The 25,260-nt window shown below is 62.0% G+C and overlaps 1 protein-coding gene across 1 annotated transcript; it reads right to left on the reverse strand.

Annotated features, from left to right (window-relative positions):
- Nucleotides 1-444: 444 nt before the first annotated feature.
- Nucleotides 445-24,019, reverse strand: SLC13A5 (solute carrier family 13 member 5). The gene is made up of 12 exons (XM_026521219.4): nt 23,872-24,019; nt 18,446-18,574; nt 18,084-18,220; nt 16,676-16,863; nt 15,660-15,828; nt 14,472-14,594; nt 11,911-12,126; nt 11,179-11,279; nt 10,230-10,348; nt 8,228-8,389; nt 5,731-5,868; nt 445-4,919 (listed from the first exon to the last, which is right to left on the reverse strand). Exons 1-12 carry the CDS (start codon nt 23,971-23,973, stop codon nt 4,788-4,790), a joined length of 1,716 nt encoding a protein of 571 aa, XP_026377004.2. The 5' UTR covers nt 23,974-24,019; the 3' UTR covers nt 445-4,787.
- Between the last annotated feature and the right edge of the window lie 1,241 nt (nt 24,020-25,260).

Here is a 25,260-nt window from a genome sequence, read left to right on the forward strand (position 1 = left end):
TACGTAATTTAAGGAAATGGGATGCGAATCATGAGATAGTATTTTCCAAGCGTCAGATTAGTGAAGATTGAGAAGTTGATCATACACGGAGCTGCTAAGACGTGTGAGAATGAGGCCTCGTGCATGGTTTTTCGAAATACGTCGTAGTGGCACGGCCTCTTTGGAAAGCAATCGGGGAGTATCTGTCCCTGGTTTTTTAAATACACGCAGCCTACCCTTCTGGAAAGTACTCTCCCCACAGAGGTTTACGAAGATGTGAGCACGGACACGTTTATTACCGTGTCAGGGAGACACTGGCGGTGACCCGGGTGCCCATCAGTCGGTGGGGGTCTTGCTTCCCAGCTGGGCTCATGATGGAACACGACCCAGCTGCCCAGAAGGCTGGGTGGGGCGCCCGGCCACACACCCGGGAGAAGCGAACACACGCGTGCACAGACTCGTGCAGAGAGCTTAACAACTTTATTCACGACAGCCCCAAGCTGGAACGCCCCAAAGGTCCACCCACGGAGCGTGGACAAACCGTGGCCGATCCCCGCCACGGGGCACCACTCGGCGACACTCCCAAAGGCATGGGTATCAAAAGCGTTCTGTTCAGCCAGTACACGAGACACGAGCGAGTACGAGCGAGTATGTACGTTAGGGTTCCATTGGGACGAAGTTCAAGGAGCAGAAGGAGCCCCTGGTGGCAGCTTTCCAGGAACAGGGGTTGCCTGGGGGGAGGGTGGGGTACTGCAAGGGGAGGGAGAAGGGAATAGTGGGGGGGGGGTGTCGCTTACAAGGTGCATACAGTTGTCTCAAACACTGAACGGTACGCTCATGACTGTGCAGTTCGCCGAATTTCATGCTGCCTCAGTTTAAGACAAAATTGGCTATCGAATGAAAAGGTTAAATCGGTCACAATTAATACGTCTTGAAATGGAATGATCTGCAAATAAATTAAGGGGAAGGGTGGAAACGAGGACAGAGGCTACGTGGGGACGCTCCCCCGTGTGTTGAAGAGGACGTGCATCTACGGAAGAGGCTGGCATATCTGGGATGTTTCTGGAAGGTCGTGGAAGACACTGTTGGCAAACTCCCTCCTGGGGGTGGCGGGAGGCCGGGAGGTCTGTGCCGGAGGGACACCTCTCAATGCTGTTCTGCACTGTTGGGCTTTCTTATATGGGTTTGATGTTAACTTTTGACAGACAAAAACTAGCCAAGCTTTCCCGATTGGAGAGCAGCATTCTGGGACTGAATTCTGGTATAGCTCGACCCTCGAGCGCTGGAAGCAGGGCCGTGCGCCGTGCGGGACGGCGGCCAGCCAGGGGAAGCCTGCATCCCCAAGGGTGGACGTGGGGTTCGGACAAGAGGGCCAGGGAAGCGAGAACCTGAATCCTGAATCCAGACATCGAAGGAAATAAAACCGAATATCCGAGCACAAGGGTTTCAGCCCCCAACAAGATTTCCACGGAAGACGTGGAAACCCTTCCCGCGATGTGAATGAGTGATCCTGGAGGAACTTTATCTTAATTTTTATCCTGAAAAGAAGCTTCTTGGTGGGTTGGGTGACACGGCTTTTACGAGGCTGTGGGACCAGAGGGAGGGAGCACGTGGAAGACGGGGTTTGGAGCCAAGAACAGGACTGCCACGTGCAGCCTTACCCAGACAGTCCCACACAGGGTCTTCATTTCTACGAGCAAGGACATGCCCGTGTTCATCTGAGGACTGGACTCTGGGCGGCTGAGCTCCATCCCGCTCGGGGCCCAGAGCGGACGTCTCGCTGTCCGTTAGCGGCCAGCGTGTGAGGCGTGGTGGGAGGAGGGACCCGCTCACTGGCCCTGCCGAGGCGGGGGGCTCGGATCTTTCCCTAAGGAAGGTTTCAGCTCTGCGGGACAGGGAAACACCCCAGTTCTGGGGTCGCACATGAGGAACCTTGGCAAGGCTCGGGACCCTGGTGGGGTCATAAGTCGCTGGCAGCCCCGTTCAGACACAGTCCTGGGCAGGACTGTGTGCTCAGCGAACCTCGGGCCCGGATGTCCGATCCAGGTGCTAAGAACAGAGGACAGGGGTCCAGGGCAGAACCTCTTTACAAAATATGAGAGGCAAAATGTCGACGGGGAAGAGGTCTGAGAGGACTTCAGCACATGGGGAAGGCCAGAGGGGGGCCGAGTAACAGACTCCACGCCAAGCCCCATGAGGACCCTGGGACCGGGCTGCAGCAGCCCCACAGGGGCCCCTTCCTGGTGGAAACTGAGGCCCAGAGAAGAGCCTGGAGGGGGGGCAGCCCCTGAAAGGGTCATAGAACCAGACCCCGTTCCTCACCAACCCAACAGCACCCCCACTGTGTTCGTGCCAGAACCCAGATTGTGTGGTGGGTGCAAGTCTCCCGATTTAAGGAAACGCAGGCCCATTCCCGAGCCCAGAACAGGAGTCCTGCTTGGTCTCGTGACATGCTGACCATCATCGATGCTGGGATTGCCCTTTGTCAACCACCGAGCGGGGCCCGTAACACATGGAGGGCGGACTGCCGGCCTCTGAGAAAGGTTTGCTGTCCTCATGAAAGGGGAAGACCCAGCCGGCACCAGCACCAGCACGCCGCCTGCAGTGCACACGCGTGTGTGGCATGAGGCATGTGCAGCATGAGGCCCACGCGTGGCACTGAAGGTGTGGTGACTCAGGCGGCCCCAGCAGCCATGGCGCTCCGACCTCCCGTCCCGTCGACTGTAAACGCCGTGTGGCCCGTGCTGCCGTCACCACAGCCAGACGCAATCCGACCCGGCCTCAGCGTCAGAGCAGCTCCGGCGTCAAGAGGAGCTGTGGTCGGTCCTCGGCCTGGAGGGCTGCTCTCCGGAAACCCCCGGCCAGCTTGCTGCGGGCCAGGTGGAGCCCCACACCTCCACCCCCAGCCTGGCCACCCCAGACGGCCTTCGTGACCTCACTCACGACCACCGGGTGGGCGCCGACCGGCCGCTCGGATCGCTCATTTCCTTTCCCGCCCCGCGGTGGCCGGCTCTGGGTCAGCTGGTGTCCCGGCGCTGGACCAGCAGGCCGCGGGGGCCCTCGGGGCGCCCTCATCGTCCACGGCAGGAGTGGGCCAGCTCGCCTTGGAGGGGACCGGCAGCCTGCTTCACGCCGTCCCCAGCTAGACGCCCCACACTGTCCTCGGCCCCCCTGAGGAGGCAGCTCGTGCGACACCGCTCCCTGAGCGGGCCGGCCTTGGGGTGGCCGTGCTCACCGCTCCCTGCAGGCCCCTCGGGGACCAAGGCCCTTAACGGCTGGGAGAGGAGCAGTGGACAGAAGGGGGAAGGCCCGTTTGGAAACCTAACTGCCGCTAATTCCATACACAACTCTGGACATGTGACGTGGCCCCGTGGCACCTCAGTGTCCTGGGAAGACAACGGAGGGTGACAACAGCAGCCTATTCACGGGCTGCCGCGAGGACCAGGGAGAGAGCCCACGGGAGCCACAGGGACAGGAGGTGGGCGCCAGCAGCGTTCACTCAGGCTCCTGCCACTGCCTCCGCACGGCGAGGAAAGCCGGAGCCAGCCGCCTGCCCGGGGAGACAACGGGGCGCCAGCAACCAGACACGACCCTGGTCCTCAAGGGCGTTTCCTGGAGCTCCCGACTCTCCTGTCCTGAAAATGCCATCAGCGAACCTAACACGCTCCTGCTTCTCTTCCAGAGCCGCCCAAGGAGGAAAGAGAGGAGCTTGGTGGGCAGGGGCGGGTGTCGGCCATGTCTGTCGCTGGGGTCTGAGGGTCCCCCGTGGCCACGCTGCGAGCTTCGCCCCAGCAATTTCGGATGCTGTCTGCTCAGGGGCCGCCGAGCACGGTTTCGTTTGGGTTGTGCTCTGCGGCCGCCAGGCGCGACTGCAAAGGCCAGTCCGCGAAGGGGCGCTCACGCTCCGCCACGACCAGCTCTGACGGGCCCCTGCTCCTGGCCGCTAACAGCTGTGTCCGCTCTGAGCCCGCAGGTGGGACAGGACCTGGATACCCACTGGTGGCCATGGCTGCCCATACTTGGAGTGTGACCCCAGCTGCGTGGGGTGGCAGGAACAGCTGAGCTGCCCGGCAGAAACGGGTGTGCTGGAGGGTCCCAGCCACGGGGTCCAAGCTACGTCGGCCCAGGTGACAGAGGGGGTGCGTGGGAGGACAGCGAAGGGGTCCAAACTGTCCACCAAAATGGAGCGAGGCAAGGACGGGAGGTCAGCCAGCGGTGTGCTGTGGGCGGCGGTGGCCGGAAGTTCTCAGCCCAAATTCCTCACCCTTCGGTGCTGGCACAGTACTCCCCATGGTTCCCGGTGGGAAGCCGCCCCGGACCAGACATCCTGTCCCCGGGTGTCCCTGGATGGGGCTGTCCCTTTCAAGTAACAGGGGAGCCCGGAGGCCGCCCAAGGCGAGCGGCGGGAGGCACCGGCTCTCTTGCTTCCCAAGCTGGGATCTGATCACCCCCTCAATGCCCCTGGGACTAAGCAAGTGGACACCAGAGCCCAGCTTGGGGCCAGCTGGTGGCCCGCGTCCCGGTCCCTCTGCAGCCTACCTGTCCCAGAAGCGATGGCAGGTCCCCCAGGAGAAACAGACGCCCCAGCATCTCCGGAGCCTCCCTCCCTTTCTGTGCAGCAGCTGCCCGTCCCCAGCTCTGAACCAGGGCCTGGAGGAGGAGCTGGCCCATCGGCTGGGTCTCCGGGGGGGTGTGGGCATCACTGGATCACTTCAGGGAGTGAACCCCAAAACTCTGTTGCAAGGTGTGCTGGAAGGCTCGGGGGTCCTCAGGAGGGCGGGGCGGTGTGCTCGGCCGTGCGGCTGTCCCTAAGTCTCGATATTCGTCACGTTAGCCCAGTCAGGGAAGTGATCCAAGTCAAATATGACCCGTCCCCAGGTGTTGACGGCCAGAAATACACAGAAGACGCCAATTATGTTCATCATGAGTCCTGTTTTCACCTGGGGAGAAACAGGGTCAGAGTCAGCACCCCCCGGGTGGGCCGGGCTGTCAGCACGAAGGAGACAGGACACTGGGGGCCAGTGCTCTCGGAGAAGGGGGCCCAGTCTGGCTTGCTGGGCCTCCCGTCCTTGGGCCCGTGCTCCACGCTCACCCCACCTCCAGGCAGAGCCAGTTCGGGTCAGCAGGTGCCATCACTGCCCAGACCGCCTCTGGGAAATGGGCGGGACCGCTGGGTCCTCTAGGCCCGTGTGAGCACTTGGAAGCAGTCCAGGGAGGTGGCTTGAGGCACGGGCCCCAGGGTCCCCGGGAGTCCCAGAGACACCCAGCCCGGGTTCTACAGTAACTAAAGCCTTCATTTCCATCTCCCCCTCCTGTCACGGCGACCAGCCACAGCAGAAGGGAGGGGACCCCTTTGTCTGCCTTTGTTCCCAAGAGACCACCTGCTCCCAGACAGCGGTCTCTCCCCCCTCCTCCCCCTCCTGCTCCTGCGTCTCAGCCGTGCCCCTCCCGCCTGGCGTCACTAGTTTGCAAAGCCCGTCCTGGCCATGTGGGACCCCCACCCCCACGCCTTCCAAGGGCTCGGCGAGGGTTTCCCAGCTGGGAGCTTCCAGAACCCACCTCTCAGCTCTGGGAGACAGAACGGTCTACGAAATTTGAGATCATTTCAAAAGAGAAGCAAAGCTGCATATAAATGCAAATAAGGAGCACAGGACTGGACACACCGTGTGACATCACGTGCCATTAACACAGGGGCGTCCACCCCTCAGGACGGAACGTCACGGCCCACGGGAGCAATAAGGGCTGCGTTACCATGTCAGAAACCTTGAGGTGTCCGTAGGCAAACACGATGGCGTTTGGCGGGGTGGCCACAGGCAGCATGAAGGCGAAGGAGGCGCTCAGCGTGCAGGGTAGCATGACGTACAGTGGGTTGAGGCCGATGGAACGTGACTGGGGGAACACAGCGCCGCGAGGTCACGGGTGCACAGGATGAAAGCTCCCGAAGGGTGCTCCCCTAACGCCCCGTGTGCAGCCCCAGCCCCGGGCCCTTGTCCATGGGTCTGCACAATAAGGGGCCCAACTCAGAGCCGCCTCCCGGGAGGCCTTTCTGAACCCCCATTCATTCAGTGTATGTCTCTTGGCCACCATGTGCCAGAGACCATGCTGGGCGCTCAGACTGCACCGAACCTTGGGGTGCCCTTGCGGCCCACGTGAGCACCCGTCTGTCTGTCCTGCCCCAGACCTCGAAGGCCCGCATCTTCTTGCCTGTGATGCACATGTTTTTATACACACGGGATTGTTTTGCATATGGAATTTGGGACCCGTCTTTTTTACTCTACGGCTTAAAATTCAGCCACATCTAACAGCACCTGGGGCAGAGCAGACGTTCATTAATGAATGTTGAGTGAATGAACGATATAATTCACAGTATGTTCCGACCTCTATCAAAATTCACAATCCATCGTGCAGACGTGCGCGCACATGAGGACAGACACATGCACGACTTTGTATCAGCGACACGCTCAGGAGACAGACTCATCCGTACGCCACAGAAGCAGGTGGTTAGATGAAACATAAACATAAACATGACAGGGCCGCTCGCGGCTGCGTCTGACCCACCAGCACAGGAAGATCCCTGATAGATGGTAGAGGAAAAGAACGGGACCACAGAATGATACCATTTGTTTAAAGAGAGAGAGAGAGCGATACATCCCGAAAGATACCCAAGACATTCATGGCAGAAGCTGTCTCTGGGGAGGAGGCTGGAGGGCCGGCGTCTGTGTACCCTCCGGGGTTCTTGGTCACTTACTAACCATGTGTACCTGCGATGCTTTCAACTTTAAGTACCCTTCAAAACTGTGATTCCCCCCGAGGCTGATACTGTGTCATAGGTCTCTGTCTCCTCTCGCCAGTCCCCTCCTGCTATGAAAACACCTGGGCAGCAAACGTTCTGGGATGTGCTTTCTCTGTAATAGAGGCTTGTGAGCACCTCTGACCGTCTTCCTAAGACACGTTCCCAGACATGAAATTGCTGAGTTCAAGTGCACGAGCGGCTTCGGCTCATGGTTCCTGTGGGTAAACAGTCTCTGAAAGGCGGGGAGTGGCTGAGAGGCCCAGGCAGCCCCGCCTGTGTCCTGAACCCCCTCTTGTCCTGGCCCTGAGTGCATGGCATTTGCACCCCATGTGCTTCTGTGACCCAGCCGGGGTGGGGGGTCACCACTTGCCCCTCCCCCACAGGTGGATGCTGAGGGAGGAGCTCCAGGGGCCTCAGATGAAGCTGTGGGCTTCTGGCTCGAGAAAAGCCTGGCCACGCCTTCAGGTGAAAACCCCCATTTGTCTGGCTCTAGGCTGGAGGTGAGCAAGCCAGGCCTTCCTTGGGGGCAGGGGCCCACCACCGCTTGCCCAGCAGTCTGCTTAGGGGAGGCAGAGCTCCACCACGTCCATCTCCACTCAGAATGGAAGGAGAAAACCATTGGGTTTCACTTCCACACATGTGGATGCGGGGCGGCCGAGGGAAAATCTACTGACTTGAGTCTGGCTCCCAACCCCGGAGCGGCAACCACGGCCCCTCCCAGGCTTGTGCTGTTGCTCACGGAGGATTCCCATGGCCCTCCTCTTACTGCGCCCTCAGCACAGGTAAGAACTGAGGTGCCGCGTTTGAGGACCCCACAGCTTGGACTCAGGTCCTCTGACCCCCAGCCCGGGGCTCCCGCTGCAGCACCCTGAGGTCGGGACCGCCGAGCAGTGAGTGGCGGATGGAAATGCAAGAGAAGATCACAGCTGCTCTTCCTCCAAGCCCTACTCATCCTCGGTCCCAGCTCGCATACATGCTTGCCCAAAGCACAGAACTCTAGCCTGGCACTCGGCCCCCTCCACCCCACCCACTCCCTCTGCGCCCAGCGCCTGGGCCACTCCAACCTCCCTGAACGTCCTCTGCCTCCCACCATCCCCAAGACCCAGTTCCCCAGGATTTCTTCCTGGTGGGCTCCGGCCAACCTGCCGCCCTTCCACACACCCCTACATACGCCAGATGCCCCATCACCCCCATGGCCCTGGCCCGCTCCTCCTTGCTGCAAACCCTGTCTCCTCAGCTTGAGAAATAACCGGCCACATTTATAAATGACTTTTGAGTGGTCGGTTCTTGCTTTACATTTCGGGGCACATGCGGGATACGAAGAAGGACCTCGGAAGCGAGGTTGGGCTCTGGCCCCCGACCTCACCGTCCCGCTAAGGACCCAGGACACGGTCACGGGTTGACGGCCTCCTGTGCCACGATGGCTAAGGGTCATCTCCCCAGCAGGTCACTTACCATGGAGGCGAAGATGGGCAGGAACAGGGTGGTGGTGGCCACGTTGCTTGTGCACTCCGTGAACACAGCAACAAGCAGGGAGAGGATCAAGGTGATGGCTGCAGGGGGCACGGAGTGCAAGGGCTCCATCTGCTTCCCCATCCATTCAGACAGCCCCGAGGCCTGGGAAGCAGGGGAGGGCGGTCACCGAGGGCCGGGAGCGACCCTGGTCCTTCCCCAGGGAGCTCGGCCCCTCCTGCGCCCTGACTCTCCCCATCCCCACCTCGATGTCTCCTAAATCTGTTTCCAGCCCAGCCAGCCTACTAACCGAATTTCGGCTCAGAGTCACACTCAACACGTCCCAGCCTGAAGTCATCCTCTCTGGCCCTGGATCTGCTCCCTGGGGCTCCCCGTCCACCTGCTGTCCAACCTGGGGGGCTGGGTGCCACCCTGTGGGCACTGTTATGCCCACTCGGCCACCCAGTCACCCCGAACATCTCCCCACGGCTCAGGCCCCTGCAGCTCCTGACGCTCAGGAGAGGGACCCGGGCCGGAAATCAAGGATTTGGAGGAGGAGCGAGTCTGAGGGCGGACTGAACGCTCACGGAGCCTCACGCTCCGAGACTGGGTCAGATGAGGTACTGAGCCCCGACTGGCTTTCCCACAGCCGTTCCCTGCCTGGGTCTCCACTCCCCACATCAGCGTGTTTCCCCACGTGCAGATCGGACCGAGTCACTCTGGACTCAACCCTTCAGGGCTTGCCCACGGAATAAAGTCCACACCCCCTATCTTGACTCTCGGTGAAGTGGCTTCTTCGAGCCACACCAGCCTCATCTTCTGCTGCTCCTGAGCTCAACACTGCATGCTTACTCCTTCCTTCAGGGATCGCTCCTTCCTGACATGCTTTTCAGATATGATCCCCTCTCCAGGCTGCAAAGGCCTCAGAGCAGGAACATTATCAGCCTGCTCTGTAATTCCCAGGCCTGATCTAATATGGACATAATAGGAATGTTTGATGAATGAATACAAGAATGAATGAATGCATGAATGACAATAGATGGATGGATGAACGAATGGAGAGGTGACCAGAAGGATGGATTTATTCATCTAAAAGATATTTATGTTCCTGTTATGCACGGGGCTCCATTTTAGATGCTGAAGGAGCAGAAGAAACAAGATAGACCAAGTCGGTCTATGACATTCTCCTCCTGGATGGATGGAAGGATGGATGGAAAGATGAAGGGATGGATGGACAGATGGATGGATGGATGGATGGATGGATGGATGGATGATGGATGGATGGATGGATGGATGGACAGATGGATGGATGGAACGTTGGATGGATGAATGGATGGATGGATGGATGGATGGATGGATGATGGATGGACAGATGGAAGGATGGATGAAGGGATGGATGGATAGATGGACAGATGGAAGGATGGATGGAGGACAACAGCACCAAGCGGGCTCATCTCTCTCCCCACCTCATTTCTTCCCTATCGAGAAAGGGGAAATTACATTTCGGGGTGTTTTCTCCCAAAAGCTGTTCCGCTCCTTCTGTGCTGCTATATACCTTGATAGAAAAAATTTTTTTAGATAGAGAAAAAGTGTTTAAATGTCAGCTATATGAGCAGAGTCCAGTGAGTAGAAGAACAAGATGGCGTGGTAGGAAGAGACCCCCCAGAACAAATCAAAGCCGAGGTCATTGTCACCAAACCCCAAAGGAGACCTCACAGAGTCCTCTGCCTCTCTCGGCTGACTTACTCTCCTGGTCACTCATTCACTCATCGCTACGATTGCTCAAAGAGCACTGTCTCTATTCCAGGTCTGTCCATCCATCCACCCACCCGTCTATCCATCCTTGGTGACAAGACAGAGTCCCTGTCCTCAAGACACCTGCAGCTCTCTGGAGCAGACAGACATTGAACCAGAGCGCACAGCGCAGGGGTGTGGGTGGAGGGACAAAGTTCTCTGACGCCCTCTTGTGCAATAGAGGCCCTGGCAGCCTGCAGGGGGGCCTTACCTCGCATCCTTTGGCCAGCGCGAAGCCCCCTCCCAGCAACAACACGATGCCCCAGGGCACTTTCTCCTGGGTCACCTTCCAGGTCAGCAGCGCAGGGGGATAAAACGGAGTTTTCCTTTCTGAGAAGAAACCATAAAAACACACATCCAAAACCCAGAGCCGCATCGGGAAGCAGAAGAGATCGAATGAAGGGGAATAAAAGCCCATGAGCTCAATGGGCACCTTCTCCTATCCATAAATCAGCTAAAACTCACAGTAATCGCAACACCCATTGCCAGTGAAGATGTGGCAAAACTGTTACACTCCTGCTGGCGCAGAAATTGCACAATCTTTTTGAAAACCAGTTCGGCAACCCATTTTAAGAGCCATTAAGACGTACATATTCTTACAATTACATTGCTCCTGGATATTAATCCTAAAGAAACACCCTCAAAGAAAAAGCTACACGCATGAAAACACTAATTTATGATAATGAAAAATTCAGAACAGCCAGAATGTTCCCTGAGAGAACAGCACAGCCCCTCGAAGAGATACGATGCCGTTATTAGAGAAAATAAAGTCAGAGGCTGTGTGTTTAACAGGATGTGTTCACAGCGTGAAAACACGAAAACCCACACGACAGAGAACCGGAATTAGAGCCGTGTCTGTGTGTGGATCGCAGCCGTGTGCACACGCATCCTAGCAAAGACGGGAAGAGAGAAACCGAAAATACACTGCTGGCATTGAGGGAAATCGGGAACATTCTTCTGTCCTGATGTGATACTGATAAGATTTCCAATGTGTAAAGGGCACAAGAGAAGAGAGTTTGCACTGAACAGTCCCGGGGAGGGCTGACGAATGCCCCCTGCCTGGACGTGGCAGTCTAGCCAGGCCTCTCCGACAGGGCGGGGCTCCCTCTCTCGGTGGTGGGGGGCACCCTGATGAGCGCGAGGCCAGGACAGAGCCTTACCCTCCTCAGTCTGGCCGCGGAAGTTGAACTGGGGCCTCTGCGAAGGCATGACAAACAGCAAGGTGGCCACGAAGATGGCCACGGTGGCGTCAGACACATACCTATAGGGGAGAGCGCATAGGACGTGCCCAGCTAGCTTCAGGGCCCCCACTCCTCAAACCTAGTCTGTGTCCAAGGGCGCACTGAGCGCGAGGACTGGAGCGCCAAGGGCCAATGTCGGAAGCACTGTACGGATGAAACCGTGGCTGGAAGCCAGGACAGTCACGTCTGGGCCCAGCTCTGCCCCCAGCGGGGCGACCCTGACCTGCTCGCTCCCCTCTGTCTGTGTGGGCGAGCATCGTGACGTGTTCTCCTCAGACTGTCTAGAACCCTGGGTTCCCGGGGTGCCTGCCAGGGCCCGGCTGCTATCCCAGCAGACCTTCCTACGCGACAGGTGTAACATCGGGTATCCCCCGCCGACGTCGCCTGCCTCGTCTAGGAACCTCGCTCCTTCCGACCTGGAGGGAAGCAGCCCACGCCCTCTCCGCCAGGTCTCTACAAAGGCCCCAGACCCCGGACTCTGCCTTCAGAGGGAGGAAAGACGGCAGAGATCCTGGCTCGGCAAGTCCTTCCTGTCACAGCCCGGCCGCCCTGCCTGGTCAGCAGGGACACATCTGCGGGCTTGCCGAGAAGACCCAGGTGAGGAAAGGGAGCGGCAGAACTCAACGCGGGACAAGGGAGCCTGCGACTTACTTCGTCTCGCCCTCGTCCCAGGCCAGCGACACCCAGCCGGGCATGAAGCCAGGGTCCCGGGAGAACCACAGGCCGACCAGCAGGAGGAAGCACAGCAGGACATTGGCCTCGGCGAAGGAGAAGGGCCCCAGCTTCCTGTACTCCTCCCGCAGCACCTCGTAGGCAGCCTTCTCGTGACTCCTGCTCTCCAGCCCGCAGCCCCAGGACTTCTTAAAACTAGAGGGCGCACAGACGAGAGGCCAGTGAGGCGGGCCGGCTGGCGCAGGGCCAGTTGGATGGTCAGATGGAAGGCTGCACGTAGGGCAGCAGGACGGGGTGGAAGGGCACATGGTGCAGCCTCGAGCGAGCCCCTTCCCCAGTCCTGTCTCCAACCTCTGCTGGCCCTGCCTCGCAGAACACAGTGAGGGACGGTCTCTGTGATGTGTGCCCAGAGCACAGCCCAGGGTGCCCCCAGAACCAGAGGGGGCTTCCAAGGCGGTCGGAGGGCACAGGTGTGGGGGCCAGGCTGAACGGGGTCTCAGGGCCAGTGGAGGCAAGACGGGAGAAGGACAGCCAGGAGCGGAAGCCGAGGGGCAGGGGGGAGGGGCGGGCAGGGGCCAAGGAGGCAGAAATCAGCAGAGCCAGGGCCGCCCCTGGTAAGGGGGCCGTGGCAGGTGCCTGGTCACCTGGGAACCGGCGGCTCCCGTCATCTGGGGGATGGTTGGGAGAAGTTCTAGAGCCAGCTCGGGGCGGGGGGGGGGGTCTTCCTCACCGGGGGTGGTCCCACCGGGGCCCAGAGCTGAGATGCCAAGCCCCAACATGGGTGGTTCAAGAGGACACAAAGAACAAGGACAGGTCTAAGCAGCCCAGGCCAGGCAGGAGCAGGGTGGGAGCTTGTGATTGGGGGGGTGGGGGGCACAGGTGTATGGTGGCCCTGCTCTTGGGGGCTCCCCGGGGACCAGTGGCCACGGCCACCCACAGCCTGCCCAGGCTGCCCTGCAGGACCTCGCCTGGCGTGCTGGCACGAGGGATGGGGCAGAGGACGGGTCTGCGGACAGGTGCTGAGGGTACCTCGGCCATGGGGAGGGGCCGGCCAGGGCCATCGGTGCCCAGGATGCAGGCCTGTGGGATTGTCTGGGCATTCCAGCCCCAGGCAGCCTGAAGGCCAAGAGCATTGTCCTGAGAGAGCCCTCCCTGCTAGGAGTCCCTCCCGGGCCCTGGGACAGACTTCACGGGAGGGCAGGGGTCCAGCCTGGTTAGCAAAGCTGGGTGCAAGCCAGCGGTAATGCCCCGTTAGTCCTGGGAGGCCCATGGTCCCTGAGGCTGTGAACCCAGGAGGGTAGTTTTCTTGGATGAGGCCTGGAGGCAGCCACCCTGACGTTGCCCAGGGGGGACCAAGTGAGGGTGACAGAAGGGGCGTCCCCACAGCTGAGGCAGGTGCTGCCTGTACAAGGCCTGGGGGCTGGGGCCATGGGGGCCAGGACATGGCAGGCGTGGCCTGGGCCCGAGAACATCTTTGCTATGCTCACATTGTACAAGGCTCCCTGGGGGCTGCCCCCCCGAACCATGCTCCAGGTCAGGTCATCAAGGGCCCCTGAGCTGGCGCGGCGGGCTGGCTGAACACGGCCTAAGGCGGACTCCCCCATCAGAAGGCCGGCAGGGGCCACACCAGGCTGGGCAGGCTCTGCTGGGGTTCCTGCCGGTGACACTGCGGACGCTGGTGGTGCCCCTGTGGCCTTGGAGCCAGCCCAGGTCCCCCTGCTCGCCCTGCAGGGAACTCAGTGGACCTCAGGGCTTTAGGGCAGCCCCCCACCTCATGCTGTGCTTGGGCCTCAGGGCGGTCAAGGGCAGCAGGCCTCCGTCTCCCCAGGAGGGGACCCTTATGGAATGAACTGTGTCCCCCCACGGTCACAGGTGGAAGCCCCACCCGCCAGTGTGATGGCATCAGGAGGCGAGACCTTCGTAGGTAATTAGGTTCAGATGAGGCCCTGAGGCTGGAGCCCCGAGGGGACTGATGGGCACAGGGGACAAGCATCTTCTTAGCAGCTTCGACCCACACCTGCTCCCCCCACCCCGGGGCCAGGAGCCAGGCTGGCTGCAGGGGACCGACAGGGCCCGCCACAGGCGTGCGAGTCACGGGAGGGGCAGTGCCAGCATTTGGGCACCAAGGGCCAGCTCCCAGGGAGGCCCGGGACTGAGGGAGCAGCTCTTCTGAAACAGAGCCGGGGTAGCAAAGTCGGGGTAGCAAAGTCGGGACCGGTGTCCCTGCCGTGGGAGGTGCATCGGAGCTGGCCTTGAGGCCGAGGAGGTGGGAAGGCCGGAAGGTAGGGAACGGGCTTCCAGCAAGAAGGGCGGCAGGTGCAGGGGCAAGGCGAGCGGCCGGGGTGGCCAGACTAGCAGGTTGCGCCTGGACAAATGGCCAAGGCGGGGCAGGAAGGACCTTGCAGCCCCCGGCCAAGTCTGGGCTTTCTGAAGGGGGAGGGGGCGTGGTTAGAGGCTGGCTCTCTGGGAGGGGGGGAGGGGGTAATGGCTAGAGGCTGGCTCTCTGGGGGGGAGGGGGCGTGGTTACGGCGCGTGCTCACCTGAACCTCAGGTACACGCACTGGAGCCACAGCCAGGCCAGCAGCAGCATCACCAGCATGTTGGGGAAGGCAAACCCAAACCAGGAGGCGAAGTTCACCAGGTCCTTGCTGGCGGGAAACAGCCTGAACAAAGGGAGAGACGCTGGTCCCACCTCCACGTCCGGGCGGCACGGGTGACACCGAATGGCAGTTGAGCCCCTTGGCACACACAAAACAGGCCTGGGGAGCAGCCGACTGCCCTGCCTGCAGGTCCAGACCCCACTGGGGGCCTCGCAAAAGTCAGGGCCCATCCCTCCAAAATAACGCACTTCCGTGCACACGGAAGCTGGGTGAGAGTTTCGGGGCTCCCCAGGCCCCCCTCAGAGCCCACTCCTGGAGGGAAGTGACTCTCCAGAGCTCCCCAGGGCGGCATGGGGTTGGGGGGACCTTCCCTGGGGCTGGCAAGGGGTCCCTTGAGCTGCAGCCCTGCCCTCCAGCCCCAGGCGCGGCTCCCTCGGCCAGCCCGCGGGTGTGGAAGCAGACACAGCCTTCCCCACACTGCCCCAGCGGACGTCAGGGAGAACCCTAGGCTATCATTACAGAAAGTCCTCTCAAGATCAAAACCGCCTGCGTGTTGGGCCTCAAGTGTCTGCGGGCTGGGCTCCTTCCCACCTCCCAGCGGCCCCGCCTGCCTGGTCCAGGGCTCCCGTCTGCGCGGGAACCCTCGTGCACCTGCCCAGGACTCCGCATCAGCTGCCGTCCACTGACCCTCAGGGCCTCACGGGTAGGGCTGGCCTCCCTGCGATCCCAGCCCTACCAGCCCTGCGGTCCACCTGGGGCCCCCAAGGGCACTTGGAGGCAACAAGTAACCTGACCCCTAACCCTTCGCTGACACCACCGTTCACAGCCAAGGTCAGCGAGCCAGCTGTGAGGGGGCGTCTGTTTTCTGCAAGTTGTGACCCAGGACCCGCGTCTGGCCCCACGCTGTCATTTCCCACGACTCTAGCTCAGTGCTCAGAGCACACTCCCTGTCTGAGCGAGCGTCGTGGAAGAAAGGCAGGACTCGCCCCAGGGCAGAAGGCAACCGGGACTGTGGACAGCAGCCCCCACCCCATGGGGTCCCGGGCAGGTGCGGGGCTGCGGCAGGAAGGAAAGGTGGAGGTGCCCCAGGCCCTCCTCACCTCCCCGGGAGGCATGCCCACGACTCACTCGTGCATCTGGCCCAGAAGCACCACGTTGGGTCCCGTCCCCGTCAGCGTGGCGGTGCCCCCGATGCTGGCCGCATAGCACACGCACAGAGTCATGGCCTTACACAGGCTCCTCCTGTCTCGGTCCGCCTGCCGCCCCTCGGGAGGGCCTTCGAAGGTCACTTGGCTCCCTGTGGGGGCACAACGTGGGCTGAGCCAGTGCGGGCCGCCCGCTCCGGCGCCTGACCCTGCCCTGCCCTGAGGATGGGACGGGCTCTCCCGCCAGTGCTCCCACAGGTCAGCCCCCAGCCCCCCGCGGTGTGCGCCCGCCTCCTTCTCCGGGATGCGGGGCTCCGCACACAGCCGGCAGCTCAGACACACGCCCTTCCCTCCTGCCACCCTGTCTCTGTTCCTGCTGTTCCCTCCACTGGGGGATGGGGCGGGGGTCCAGATCCACCTCACCGGCCCTCTCCCCCAGCGAGTCCTGTCCCTTTCCTCGCACCCCCAGTGTCTGGTAAGGCATCCCCGAGTCAGATGAGCTGTGCCAGGGGCCTCTGGCCCCGGCCTACTGGGCTCCACGGTCCCCAGCCCGCTGCATCTCTGTAGCTGGAACCCGCGGGGGGAGCGCAGCCCTGGGCATGGGGCGCGAATGTGGTGGAGAACAAAACAGGTGCTCTCCGACCTCCCCGAGCTCGGGGGCCTGATTGGGAAGCCAGCGTGGGGCCCCCACCCCAACACCTGTGGGAGCAGAGAGCAGAGGGCCCCCCCGAGCAGGAGCAGGCATAGAAGGGGTGGGGGCACCCAGGAGGTGCTTGAAAGATGCCCTGGTGAGTAATCCGATGACGGCGCCGACTTGTGTGGCTGGCAGAAAGCATGCATGGGATCTCCCACAGGGTCTACCTTTTATGCAACGGTCACGTTCCTAAAACTTACAAAAGCAGCCTTTTCTAAGTGTTCCTCCTGTTTGAGGGAGGGCTCCAGGTGGCAGAGAGGAGAGCGGCCCTCGTGGGCCCCGCGGCACCCGGGCCAGGGGCTCACCTGGCAGCTCGCCCGCCTTGCCCTTCTCCGCCAGCTCCAGGGCCCCCAGGCTGGCCTCGGCGGCTGCATTGGTGGCCTCCATCTGCTGCAGCATGGCCTCCACGATGGGCACCATCATGGCCGTGGTGGCCGTGTTGCTGATCCACATGGACAGAAAGGCCGTGACGCCCATGAAGCCCAGCATCAACCTGCAGAGGAGGGACGGGGGGAGAGCTGGAGGACCCCCAGCCCCTCCGCCCCCAGCCCCAGGGAGCCACGGGGGGCTAGGTCCCCCTGCGGGGAAGCCAGGGGCCAGAGCCAGTTCAAGACAGGATGGTGTAGGGGGCGGGGAGCACAACCGTGGGGCAACATTACCGAGGTCCCCGCTGGCTCCTCGGCACCGAGAGGCCTGACAGCCAGTCACGGCCGTGAGCGGCTCCCACCTCGCAAAGGAGAACTGGCCCCGGTGCAGAGCAGGAAGCCACGGAAGGGGCCTGGGGAAGCCAGACTTCCCTCCGGGCTGACCCCACCTCTCTCCATGCCCCCTCCACGCGGCGGGGGACCAGGTCCACAAACCGTTCGGGAAACATGCTCCCTTCACTTGCAACACCCCGTGTTCCCCCAGTGTCTACCTTGTCACCCACGAGAGACGAACTCCTCGTGGCCTGCAGAACCTGTCCCCCGACCTCCCTTCCCCGTGGCCTCCCTCCCCGCGCCCGGCAGCTAGGGCTGAGCACAACCCTCCATCCTCCCTCGGACATACGTCCCCGGCTGGACTCCCAAACTGTTTCCACATCTGCTCCCTCCTTCCACCGTGAGCTGGGGAAGGGGCTGATTCTGCTCCGTGCCTCCAGGGCCAGGAACAGAAGGCGTTCGTGGGGCCTGGCAGAATGGGACTCAGCTGCCTATGGTCTCCATGCCTGTCTGGGCCAGGTGCCTGCCCTGGTCACCGATCGGCCTGAGGAAGGGGTCCAGGGCTGTGCACTGCACCAAGGTCCAAGCTGCTGTCCGAGCCAGCGGGCCTCATGGACCCATAAGATCGAATGCTGGGACCCAGGCCAGGACGAGGGCCAGAGTTTGCAGGAACGAATGAATGATATGGTGTTTCATGGCCCCACGGGGGCTCAACTGGGGTTTCAGGCAGGGCTTGATCCAGCCTCCAATGCCTTGTTTCCTGGGGAAGGCGCAGCCCTACCCCCAGGAAGGCTTGCATCCATGCGAGGGGCCTTCGGTGCCCAGTCTGCCCTGCATTCAAAGAGCCCTTGCCCACTGCTGCTCACACGCCCCTCTGGTCACCCAGCTGACCGTCACGTGATCAGCCAGGGGGCCACCTGCCTGCCAAGCCCAGGGAAGCCCGTGGCCAGCGCGGGCCTGTGGGTGATCTGGTCTGTGCCCCCCGCCCCGTCCCAGAGAGAGAAAGCATGCTCACTGCGCAGGCTTGGCCCCCACCCAGAGCAGCGTGCGCAGGGCTATCCTCTTGTGCAGATTCCAACGCTCCACAGCCACCGCCATAATGAGGCCGCCCAGAAACAGCATGTTCGTGTCCTTCATGTACTGGACACACACCTGGAGGACAGCACAGGGCCTGTCAGGGCGGCCCTGGGCCCCCCGGGCCCCGAGCCAGGTACGCAGACCAGGGGCCGACTCCAGGGTCCACTCAGAGTGGGGATGGGCGGTCACGCGGTCTGTCTCTGCGCCAGACGCGGGGGTCCCCCGCGGCCCAGGCAGCTCTGAGGGGGCCAGGAGGGTGAGCCAAGGCGGGGATGCGGGAAGCCGCCCGGGGCTGCTCACCTGCTTGGAGTCCAGAATCTTTAAGAGCGGGAAGAGCAAGGCGGGCATGAGGGAGGTGACAGCCAGGGGGATGACTTCCGTGCACCAGTAGACGGCCATGAGGATGATGACATAGGCGCACCTGACGAACTGAAGAGACAGCCTGAGGCCTCCGCGGGTGGGCGCCCCGCTTCCCACCCCAGTGAGCCAGGGAGGCAGCCGGCACGGGTCACTGGAACAGCGTGGCAGCATCAGAGGAAAGGCCCGCGGGCGGCCCCGCCAGCACAGCCTCGTGGCCCAGAACCCTGAGGGAGGGCCAGGCCCCACCGACGAGGGCCTCCTGCCCCTGCCCCCCAGCTGCCGTGCTCAGCAAGCCCCCCCAGCGCCCCAGGAAGGGGTAGGAGAGAGGGTGTGAGAGAGAGGGGAGGAGATTAACGCAGAGCTCCCCCACTTCCCACCGCTCCCCTGGGCCGTTCTCCCACCCGGCAGTGGTTCCGAAGCCGGTTACGGATGCGGTAGGAGCCCTGCTTAGAATTCGGAGTCTGCGTTTCCCTGGGCTCTCGGCACGTGGGGCAGTGTCCTCGTGGCGCTGGGCGGCTGCGCGCTCTCCGGGCCAACAGCACCCACACGGCCCTTCTGTTTGGTGCTCTCGGTCAGGACTCCCCCGTGTGGAGGCTCGTGTGCTGAGTGTCCTGGGTGCTGCGGGCCGGGCGGAGCCGTGCTGCGTGCACGGTGGGTTTCCCGGGACGCAGCCCTGCCTGAAGTCGAGGAAGGTCTGCACCGTTTTTAATCACACCTGGGTCAGCCTTACAGCTGCGAACGCTCCAGATTTGACAGGTGCTTCTCCTTCCCCTCTGGCCTCCTGCGGTGGAGGTAATGTGCCTTCGCCGCCGTCCCTGGGGCTGGGGGCACCCACTTTCTCCGCTCGCCTATTTCAAGTCGCCCCACAATGCCCCAGCACCTGCTTCTACTCCTCAGTTCCTTCTGAAAAGGCTGCCCTGAGTCCCTGCAAACCGGCTCATTCCGCAAACTGCCAACCCGGTGTTTTCAGGGGTGTTTTTTATTACCACGGAGAGGACGGTACACGGTGTTCTCACTGCATCTCTCCTTGCAAAGGCCTCGAGCTCTCCTCCTGGTGTTCCATCTTGGGTGAGCTGCCTCTCCCTGCCCTGTGGCCACGGAGCCACTGGGACCTTGGCTTTGCAGTGAGGCGGACCTGGTCCCCGTGTGAGCCCGCGGCTGGCCCCTTGCGAGCTGTGGGACTTTGCGTGCGTGGTGTAAGTTCTTTGGTCCTGAATCTCATCACCTCTGGGGATGTGGATAATACCACCCGTCTCCCTGGGCACCAGCTTGTTCAATGCCAGCATCAATGCCCACCCAGACCAGCCTCTCCCTCCTCCCAGCCCCCCCCCCACCCCACCAAATCAGCGGCCAACACCCAGAGCTCCTACCCCTGGCTCTCCAGCACCTTCCCCTTGCATCTTCACCGCACCTGCCGCATCTCCCACCTGGGTCCTCCCAATCTGACCTCCCCACGCCCAGCACCACATGGATCCCTCTTTCAACCTGCAAATCTGTTCAGGGAATCCTTAAAAAGGCTTCTGTTGCCCTCAGGACAAACCCCAAATGCCTCAGCATGACCTGGGAGGCCCTCTGGGAGGAGCAGGCCATGCAGACCCGTCCAGCCCCACTCCCTGCCCACTGGCACCCGAGTCCCCCACCCCCATGGCAGTGCTGAGGCAGGGCTCTCCGTCACCCACACTTTGGCTCACGCTACCCCTGGCCTGGAGGCAGCGTGGGCCGCCCAGCTCCACGTCTCCTCGGGCGCCTTCCCCCACCCCGCCCGCCACGGCCTGGCTCTGTGCCCCCAGCACTTCCCACCCTGGGCTGCCCCTGTCTGGCCCCCACCCAGAACACACACCCAACAGTGCGCCACCAGAGAGAACCCACGTTGGTGGATCCGCTCTGTCCTCAGCACGCAGCATGGGCCTGACACTCCGGAGACACTGCCCCAGCGCTTATGAGGGCAGCCGGCCGGCCGAGCCAAGCTGTCACCCTGACGGCAAGCGCACCTGTGCACCTCGCTCTCCTGCCACCCACCAGAGCACCTACTGCGTGGACGGAACATCGCACAAAGACCCGGAAGTTCTTCATCTGGATTGCGTTATCAGCCACAAAACAGAAACACCGCTTCAGCCGCCCAGGAGCGCCCAGGGCACCTGCCTACTGTCCGAAGCCGATGGGTTGGCACTGCTGGTTCTGCGGGGGTGGAGCGGGGGTGGGTGGGAGCCAGCCAGAGCGGTGCTGGGTGCCCCATCCGTGGCCCTGCCCCACGAGACGCCGGAGAGCCCTCCCCCGTTGTGACCGTACCAAGCGTCTCCAGACCTGCACAGGGTTCGCAGGGGTCAATGCTGGTCCGAGCCACGGGATTCCGGGCAGGACCGTGGTGCAGCTAGAAGCCCAGGCTTCGCCACCACACGCACCTGAGCCATGTCCACTGTCTGCCATTGTCTGGCCTTCAGCGTCCCAGATGTCTCTGGACCTTGGTGCTGGCGGGGGGGCGGGGGGAAGTAGGAGTGATGCCCTCCAGGGGCAGCCAATAAGGGGGTGCATTATAGAGAACTTAGAAACAGGGGCGCCTGGGAGGCTCAGTCAGTGAAGCGTCTGCCTTCAGCTCAGGTCATGATCCCAGCGTCCTGGGATCGAGTCCCACGTCGGGAATCCCTGCTCAGCGGGGAGTCTGCTTCTCCCTCTGCTTCTGCCCCTCCTTCCCACTCATGCTCTCTCTCTCTCTCACAAATAAATAAATAAAACCTTTAAAAAACCCACAAAACCCAGCAACACAGTCCACAAATTCTCCTCTTTATCGTCATTGTGCCGTCGCAATTCTCAACAACAGCACTGATAAACTACAACCCCCACCCCAGCCCCAGCCCCCTCTCGCCTTGTTCCCTCGAGGGTACCCATTAGCGTCCCGCGTGCAGAAAGTGCTTGCTGGCCTTTACCGTCTAAACTCAGAAACAGTGGCACGTGTCCCCAGTTTTCATGGCACTGTTCCTGGAGGCGCTGCGTGGAACCGGCGGGGTCAGTGCCTGGAAGAGCGCTTAGTGCCGAGAGGAAGGTGGACAGTGGGGTTTACAGGGCAGCCCCAGCTCCTAGTGGGCTCAACAGCTATATGTTCGATGCACAGCTGAATAAAACCGTGGCTCATTATTTGTGTAATTATTAACACGCAAGGGAGTCCAGCACACGGTGCTTCGGGAAAATGTAGGTAAGGGAGCATATCTGTGTGTGGGTGTGAGTTACGGCCTTTGAGGGTGTTTTCATTTCTACTCTACACTTTACAGACCTTGAAAACAAGAATTTTTAAATAATTTCAATAAAACAAACAACACAATGAATGTCTTGTCTGTCTTATTTAAAAGCCATCTTTTAAAGAAAGGACCCAGAGAAAAGCGGAAAAGTGGGGCAGAGATGAAGTGGGGGGAGTGGGGAGTGGGGGGGGAGCAAGGTGGACTAGGAGGAAAGCCGGGAGGGGCCCCGCACCAGCGGAGTGTGGCCGCACTGGGAGCCGCTGCTCCACTCGGTCGGGGCCGCCCACGCTGCCAAGAGCCTGCTGGCTTCCCAGAAGCCCTGCCCCGTGCCCAGCACCTCTGCGTTTCCGTGCACAACGTTGCCACCATGGGGATGGGGGTGGGGAGCACTTGCATGGGGACCGACACAGGAGGCACAAAGCTGAGAACACAAGAACGCGGGGGTCCAGGCGCCTGATCCCCCAGAGGGAAAGCACCTGAAGGCCACCTTTAGAACGACTCCCCCCCCTTCCCCCCCCAGCCGCCGCTGTCTCTCCTTCCCTGGCCTGACCCTCACTCCCAGGGCAGGTTCCTGACCCGCATACACACCCTGAGAAGAGGGTCCCTACTCAGGACCCACCTGCGTGCATGCACACAGGTGTGTACAGGGGTGTGTGTGTCAGGGTGGGACTGGGGTCTCGGTCACACTCCCCCTGAGCAGGGGCTCAGCCAAGCTACCGTCATCATCCCAGGGGACCTCACTCCCCACCAGCACAGCTAAAGTCCACTTTCCTGCCGGGCTCCCACCCTTTCTGCAGAGGAAATAGGGCTGTTCCCAGTCGGGGCGGCACGGGGAGGGGAGGACCCACAGCTGGATCTGCTGTCTGTGGCCCCACCAGGGTTATGCTCAGCCCATCCAAGGGACCTCCCAGCCTCCCTCCCCCATCCTAGGAACTGGCATCATCGCTTTTGGCATCCAAAGTCATACCGTCGGAGCCAAACCTCCTTGCCCATTGTACAGATGAGAACACCAAGGCCCAGAAAGCACAGGGTGGTGTCTGAGGTCACAAAGATGAGTGAATGCTGGAAGTACACTTCTCATGCAGGTGGGCTTCCTGACACGCCTCCTCGCCCCCGCCCAACTCCCCCTCCCCCAGGACTGCCCACACAGCATCCCCTCAAGAGCTCCTCTGTTTCCCAAACTGCCTGGGGGTGGGGGTGGTACTGGAGGTTTCCTGTCTGGGCTCCGAGAGAAGGCGCTGAAAGAGGGAAGGAGGAAGGAGCAGCCAGCAGCCACAAAAGGCTTCAAAGGGCTCGGGCCTCTGCCAAACAGGCTTCCACAGCCCCGCGCAGCCCAGCGCACCCAGCGGGGCCTGGACTCCCGGCCCCGCCCCCGCCCTGCGGCCAAGGCCATTCATCCTCGGCCTCCCTCCCGGGAGCGCTGGGCAGCCCGGGCGAGGGACGCGGCTTCCCCTGCAGCCCTGGGTCGTGCCACCCAAGGCGCGAGCCTGGGAACGCGTCTGCCTCTTGCCCAGCCGCTACAGGCCGCAGGCGGAGAAGGCCAACTCCGATCCGCCTTTCAGCCAGGAGAGGATCTGGACTCAGCTGTGGCTTCCAGGGCTTGGGAGCAGGGAAGAAACGTGGATCACGCATGGGGAAACTGAGGCTCAAAGTGGGATCCACTTAGGTGGTGATCTTTTCGTATGGGTCCCTGGCTGACCTTGGAAGCCCCCTACAGCTGTGAAGTCCTTCCTGGCTTAAGGGAGAGCCAGGAGGCAGAAGGAAGGAAAAACAGGCGCCCAGTCTCCCTGTGGGCACTGGTGACATTTTGGGGGTGAAGGGGAGGGATGCGGTGGTTCACTTGGGGGAGATTCTGAGCCGGGGCTGAGCCTATGGATGGGCTGTGTGGCCAAGATCTGCGCTACCTTCTAGGTTCCAGTGCTCACCCGGAGGGTTCTTTCGCCCTGGGATCTGTGAGCCCCAAGGTCTGTGCGCCCCCGGGTCTCCGTGCCCCTTGAAATGCTTTGCCGGCACCTCCCATCTGGCACCCGGAGCTCCCGAGTGGGCGCCCAGCTCAGCGCTCCAGCTCAGGGCTCCTGGGTTGGCGCCCGCTGCTGGCACAAGGCGCCCGGGGTCCGCGGAGATGCGACTGACCTTGGCGGGCATCAGAATGACGAGTGGCAGCAGCAGTAACGGGGTGATGAACAAGATCACGAAGGACTTGAACTTGGAGACATAGCTCAGCGCCGAGGCCATAGCGCGGGAGGGAGACCGACGGGAGAGGCGAGTGAGGGGCAGTGAGAAGCTCCGCGGACTTAAGAAGGGGCCGCCGGCCGCGCATTGGGGGGCAGTGCCAACTCCGCCCCCCACCGTGGGGCCTCCCCGCGGTCACGGGGCGGGGCCACCCCTTGGGGTCGGTGGGGCGCGCCAGCCCCCAACTCCGCCACCCGGCGGCGGCGGGAGGCGCCTGCGGACTCCAGCGCCTGGGACCGGCGCTCCAGGAGCGTCCTGAGCACGGCACCTCCTGACTCTCCAAGCCTTTCCTTCGCCGCCTTGGACGCGGATCTGGGGCGGGGGGGCGGGGATCGGCGGTTCTTTGTGCGGGCTTTGGCGTGCGCCCCCATCAGCAGCCGCACCTGCCGCTTCCCGGGCTCTGCAGGGGTCCCATTCGAAAGTCTCCGCCGGCCCCTGCGTCTCTCAGAACTATCTCCGCAGCCTCTCCCTCCTTTTCCCGTGTTACACCCGCCCCTACCTCCCGCATCCCGGAGGGGTCCCTGGCAGAGAGGATGACTGCGCCCCGCGCCCTCCGCGCCCCCCGCGCCCCAGGCCCTGCGCCCGCTGGCCACCCCGGCTTCCCAGCCGCATTCGCGCGCTGCTGTGGGCTCAGGACCCCTTACCCCCGCGCGCCCCCTCCCGCCCCGAGCACCCCGAGCGCTCTCCAGCGATGCAGAGGGGGCCAGGCTGCGGTCGTCCTCAGGCTGAGCGCCTTTCGCCCTCCAGCGGACACCAGCAGCCCGCCCGCCCGCCTGACCCAGGCTGCTATTGCCATTTTGCAGAGGGAAACAGGGGTCCACAGAGGAAGGGACTTGACCACGGCTGCACTGACAGCGTCGTTTGTCCATTCATTTGGGGAGCCGCCGCGGAACAGGTACTGGGCTCCTATTCTGTGCCAACCCGAGTCTGGGTGCTGGAGATGCAGGGATGCAGACAACACTTCCGCTGTCACTTTTTCTTCCCTCCCTTCTCCTCTGCCTTCCCCGGTCTGTCTCATTCTGCAGCTCTCTGCTGGCGAGTCGTGCCCAGCTTGTGACTGAACCCCTGACTGCTCCTTCGTGGGCACCACCCTGATGCTGGAGCCCCAGCTCCCTGCTGTTCCAACCTTTCCCAGCCTGAATGTGCCCCGGGACCCAAGACAACACCTTCTACGTCAAGTGCATGACTTTTCCCGTGACCCCCACCCAAGGAGGTCCCCAGACCCCTCCTGCCAGCATATGTTACCCAGGGTTTCCTTCCTCCCCAGCACTGCTCCTCTCTGCTCTACCC

Source organism: Ursus arctos, unplaced genomic scaffold (genome assembly GCF_023065955.2).
Source record: "Ursus arctos isolate Adak ecotype North America unplaced genomic scaffold, UrsArc2.0 scaffold_14, whole genome shotgun sequence".
Taxonomy (NCBI): Eukaryota; Metazoa; Chordata; class Mammalia; order Carnivora; family Ursidae; genus Ursus; species Ursus arctos.